The sequence below is a fragment of the Leptosomus discolor genome, chromosome 7 (assembly GCF_034619465.1).
Source record: "Leptosomus discolor isolate bLepDis1 chromosome 7, bLepDis1.hap2, whole genome shotgun sequence".
Lineage (NCBI taxonomy): Eukaryota > Metazoa > Chordata > Aves > Leptosomiformes > Leptosomidae > Leptosomus > Leptosomus discolor.
In genome coordinates, this window is record NC_141397.1 from 20124700 (window position 1) to 20130699 (window position 6000).

General features: G+C 39.7%; 1 protein-coding gene across 1 annotated transcript in view; it reads left to right on the forward strand.

The window, feature by feature from the left end:
• ANO10 (anoctamin 10) overlaps positions 1-3193 on the forward strand; it is an 83916-nt gene extending 80723 nt beyond the window's left edge. Inside the window, exon 12 of the mRNA XM_086468128.1 lies at positions 3116-3193. Coding sequence (XP_086324254.1) covers positions 3116-3193 — 78 coding nt within the window. The remainder of the gene's footprint in view (positions 1-3115) is intronic.
• Positions 3194-6000: the final 2807 nt, after the last annotated feature.

The window sequence follows — 6000 nt, forward strand, 5'->3', positions numbered from 1 at the left end:
ATCCATTTCCTGAAAACAGGTTTCGTGTCTTAGTTCCCTCTCCAGGAGATCCAAGAAATGGAGAATGCTGTGACTGATCTCTGCATCATCTTCATTGACCAAAAGCTTCTTCAAGACATGATAGTGCATTAATTAGCTTCTTTTTGAAAGGGATAGTAAGACAGTGAGAGAAAGAGCCAGGTGTCTGTTTGCCTAGGTGCAGTCATATGGCAAGTTTAAACTCCTCCTTCCTCCTTCTGCAGGTGTTCTGGCATGTAGAAGTTGCTGTTCTCTGCAGTGAAAACCTGCTTCAAGTAATTTTAGTACTTTAATATTGCAATTCACTGTACTGCACCAGCTCTAATACTTGCAAAGCTTTCTGGTTTCTGACTGCAATGGCTAGACCTTGCCATTTCCCCTAGGAATAGTACCCACTAGCACTAATCACATCCTTTCCAGAAGGAATACACTAAGTTTGAGTGTGCTGGCCCATCTGGGCCCTGTCTTGTTAGAGTGCTTAGCCCTCCAAGAACAGCTTTCTGTAGCTCAGAGCAAAACAGAGATACTGTGAACTTAAGGGTCTTCTGCACTGGGCAGCATTTATACTTCCTCTTCGCACCATTTCAAGCTGTTTTTCTTGCAGAGATTTTTCTATTTACTAACATGGCATAGAATCACAGTATGGTTTGGGTTGGAAGGGACCTTAAAGGTCACCTGGTTCCAACCCCCCTGCCATGGGCAGGGACACCTTCCACCAGACCAGGTTGCTCAAAGGCCCGTCCAGCCTGGCCTTGAACACTGCCAGGGAGGGGGCAGCCACAGCTTCTCTGGGCAACCTGTGCCAGTGTCTCACCACCCTCATGTGGGTGTGATGGTCCAACATAGCTGCTTGAACTGTCAGTGGGCCTCAGAAATGACCCTTATTTTTTGGCAGAAGAAGGAAGAGAATGGGATCTTTTTTTTTTTTTAACCATTTAATATTGGGAGAGCATGAGTCATTAATTCTTAACATCCTGCTTATTTATCTTGCAAAATGGGAACTGAAGACAGATTCTGTGAGGCTGAAACAAACTCAGTGGATTTTTGCCTCGTTTGGTGCTATAATTACCAGAATTAGAGGGCTCAGAAAAGGACTACCTGTAGCTTCAGGACTATCCTCAACACACCGCTGCTAATGAAAACAGAAGCTCATTCGATGCTTGCTGGCAATGCTGAGCAAACACAAGGCTGCAGGCAGACAGGAGGAAAGGCAAATAGCTGAAATGAAAAGATTACATTCAAATAATCAAACATTTGCAAAACAACCTGTAGGAAAGACCAGTGAAACTTGAGCTCAAACTCTGAATTTAGGTAAAAACAGAATGAGATGAAATAAAACACTTGCTTTATGTTTTGACAAAAAAAAAAAAATCCTTAAAAGAGTATTGTTTCTAAATAAAAATATTTTTCACAAAACCTCTTTTTTTTCAGCAAAAACATGTAGCTGCACTTTTTTGGATAGGCTCCACTGGTTAGTGTAATCAGACATAACTCCCAGATGACGTTAAAATAGAACCATTACTAATCATTGTTGTTCGCTGTAGGGTTTTTTCAAGAGTCCGAACGTATTAGTTCAACTTTGCAAAAGCAGTTTTTCCCTAGTGAATAGTCCGAATGCTTTCAGACATGTCGATTTAACATATGCATGTGTTTGGTAGCAAGTAAGATTCATTATATTTTCATAACACAGTTCTTAAGCACAAGAAGACTTCCACCCAGTCATAGGAGATCAGATTGTGTTCAAACATAGTTTTGCGAGTATATTTTAAACATGAATTCCTTTAATGCTGGATCTTTCTTGAGAGTATGTTTCTAAAAGTTACCTTCAATATAAAAATGTTAGCAAAACCGAAAAAAGGTGATCCTTTAAGAAAAGAAGTAAAATCAAGTCCATTAATTTGGGAAGAAGGTTTTTGTATCCTTGTTTGTGACTTTTCAACTGAAGGTGAGATAACACTGAGTCTGCCTGGTTTGCAGATCAGTTAAACTTTTAAATAAGGGACCCTTGAGAGCTAACGGTATAAATATAAACTTTTAAGTAGATACGAGTATGATGGGATGGTAGCTGATACTTTTGCATGCTCTTAATGGGAACAGAAACAAAAGTGCACCAACTTCCCAGCAGGTGTAATTTTCTTTTCCAGCAATACGTTTGTTCTCTGTGACTGTTGCCAAAGGTAAAATTGTCTATCAAGTTCTGTTTCCGTAACAGCTGGGTCTCTCTGGAATGATAACCCATTTTCTCAAATCCTGACCTAGAGCCTGGTGGTGGGATGAACATCAGTCAGTTCAGTTCTCTCTTTTTGCCTGACATTCCAGATCATTGACAAGATATGATCTCAACAAGGAAACCTGGAGTAAGGGGATAGGATAAAAACTAGGTTAAAATTGTTCTGACTGTAAGAATGCTGCAGCTACATCAGGCTTTCATAGTTTCAGAACCCAGAGGGGATCCCAATTATATGTGAACTGGTTTGAATACAAGGAAGAGGCTATTCCACTTCCCATACAAAGGAGAGTAAAGTGCATAGTGAGATTTGATTTTTGGGAGCTCTGGTAACTAGCTTTCAACAGGACATTCATGTGTCTGTAGTAACAGACTTCTAAATAATGGTTGCATCTGTTACTGAGAAGGTGAAGGAGTAGAGTGAGAGGAAAAAATGAAATCTCTTGTCTTGTTAAAATTCCTTCAAAAGAATCCTGAAAGATTACACTTACCATGATTCGATAATGACATTTCTTTATAGAACTGAATAGAACTTGGTGATAAAGTAATATTTGTTGCAAGCAGCTGTGGACTCCTACACACCTGTCACATTTTAAATATCCTTTTCCCTATGCCATGGGAACAATAAGCCTTTAAAGGAAGTGCTAGTTTAATTGAAATAATTATACTTGACTCTGGAAACCTGTCTCTATGAGCAGGAAGACAACAAATAGGATATATCTCAGCTTTTCAGAAATGATGATTTCAGTCAAATTTTATCTGTTTAAATATTACCTGATTAAACCAGCGCACACACACACACACCCCCCACACACCCCCACAGACACACACACCTGCACCCCCCCAGAAAATCTGTCATCCTGTCTACAGGGAGAACTCTTTCTGAGACTAACTGGAGATCGAAAAGCAAGAACGCACAGAATTCCTGAAAAAGAGACAAAAATGTAAAAGTGAGTTCATGTCTGTATGGTGCTAGTGATGACACTTGCCCTATTACTGAGTCTTTGCACATGCTGTACAGCCTGATCATGTGATTCTATAAGAACAAGTATCCAATGTGATACATTGCCTACGCAGCCACTGGTGGTTTATTCATTTTGAACTTGGAAGAAAAATCTCTATACCTACTGGTGCTATCTTGAGTATTCATACTTTTTGTTGTATGAGAAATAGCACTCTGATATGTATCTGCCGTTTCAGTGAGGTGGGTAAGATGCATACCAAGTAGGCAAGTCCTTGCTATGTATATGAATTGATAATTTTTTGTTCTGAAACAAGATGTAATTGCTTGTCTCAGTTACATAAAAAGAAAAACAAGTGGTTTATATGTGTAAATTTTGTTTAAATTTCACAGTGTCCATGAATACTTTAATATGTTACATATACGGCTTAAGCAGCATGTGCTTTTTGTACGTTGGAGTAGTCTTTTTGCAAATATTTTTCAAACATTCCTCATGGAGTGCTTTGTAAAGGTGGTTTCATGGACCATTGATTCTTGGACTTTCAAGTATCTAATTCTGTACCTTCCCCCAGCATCTAAAGAGTTGATACAGTTGAAAATGTATTGAGAGGGGTGATTCTCAAAAGACAAGATAAAAATTAGCACTTATGTTCCTTCTGTATTAATTTCCCTGGTTTTCAGCCTGTGTTGTTGACCTGAACATATAAGTTGGAGGTGCAATATTTTAATGGGTAGGCCACAGCTTTTTTTATAATCACAGATATAAATAAATAAACAAACCAGGCATAAAACTGTGTCACCAGTGTATATACATAGATACAGAACATTTTCACTTAATTCACAAGCAACAGCAAATCCCTCAGTACAGTCAAGAACTGCGTTGCAGAATAAGAGAGAAGACATGCTCTACAGATGTTTTGATCCATCCCCTACTGAATTTAGTCCCAGCACTGTCTTTTCTGATACTGTCTGCTGCAGCTATGGCTTGAGATTCAATCTGATAAAGGGCTCTTTTGTTGCAGAGACCAGTCCCTTGACCATCACAGACTAGACCCTGTCCTGCGTGGCGTGGATCCCTGTCAAACAAGCAGTGACAATTTGTGCCGTTAGCTCTCCAGTTACTGCTCTGCACTAGTAATGTCCATTAGGATTACTTTTTTTTTTTTTCTGTGAACCATTTCAGTGTTAGCTATGAATTATCTTAAATCATTAACTTGATTCTCCTTCATCCTCTCATCTAGTTGTAGTTGAGAATGGGTAGAATTGTTACTCTTTCTTCACCAAAGCTTGATAGAGGAAGACTGCATTGAAGGAGGTTTCAGGGTTTGCATGCTTCTGGCTCTTGCTGTGTCTTACTGGGGACACCTGCCTGGCAGGTGGTGCAAGTGATTGACTCTTAGTCAAAGTACCGTCCCCTAGGAGCCACTGAGGTCCCACAAGCTGAACAACATATGGCAGCCTTTGGGTTTTGGCTTGGGGGTTTTGTGCCAATCATAATTTTCTAGAACAAATTATCAATTCATATTTCATTTACATTCTTGTAATTTATGCATGTTATTTGGCAGCTCAGTTTTGTCCGCTTGCTCTCTTTTGCTGCTTCTCAAAATTTGTGGTAGTTCACGAATTTGAAGGTAGTAAAAATTGTGCTGAGGAAAACCTTCCAAGTGAACAGACGGATGTGAAGCAGCTTGAGCCAAGAAAGGTGGTTTTATTTGTTTTAACTACAATGCATTAGAAGGCTTCTGCAAACTCTATATATGTTCATCTGTGTTAGCTGAAAAGTAATCATGTCTGACATGGGTATCTCTATTGTATCAGAATAGACAGCACCCAATTGTTCATAGATAATTAGCAAATACGTGTTCTGTGTCAACACCCATTTTCTAAGACTTGCTCTGTGCATAATATAAGGAACTTTGCTATGATGTCCTAAATAATTTTGCCCTTTGCCAATATCTGGACTGATACTTAGACTACATTTAAACTTTAAGAGTTTGTGATCTCACAGAATCATAGGCTGGCGTAGGTTGGAAGGGACAGCTAGAAGTCGTCCAGCCCAACATCCACATGTTGAGCTAGTTGGTGTTGCTGAGGCTTCTTGTGTGCTAGGGAAGGTCATATTTTTAAGATAAACGGTTCCTGCAGAGTGATGCTTTGTCAGAGAGGTTTTTGGGGTTTTCTCCTAGTTGCATTGGAAGATTAAAATAAACAAAATTCATTATTTGTTTTCTGGGACACATTGAACTGTTTGTGAAAACAAGCCATGCATGTGTAAAAACAAAAAGCCCCACCTCTGTCACTAGTAGAGATGTAGATACTCTAACTCCAAATTGAATAAACACATGTGGCAGGACAGCACCAGCAAAATTTAGTCTACGTATTTCATAGATATTGTAAGTGAGGAAAGTAATATTTTCACTAATTATTGTGTAACTATTGTGGAGATACATTGTTCAATGATGGGCACTACTTGACTGAAATGAAACTGGTAAATGATGAGGGACCGCAGAAACTTCGATCCCGAACAGAGCATGGCAGGATGCCCAGTGCCTGAGGAAGGAGCAGGAGTGGCCTCTGCATGTGAATGGGAAGGGAGATTGAGTCCCCTTTTCTCCTCGTGCCAGATCAGGAAACAAAAAACTGTGACCCTGTGTTGACTCACTTAGCTAGAAGCAGGCATGGAGTATCAGTCAGAAGGAAGTTTTAACTTGCTTTTCTCTCCATTTTGTGTGTATGCCCCACCAAAGCAACCTGTTAGCTCCCTTAGGAGGGGACTGGTAGCACTTATATTCCC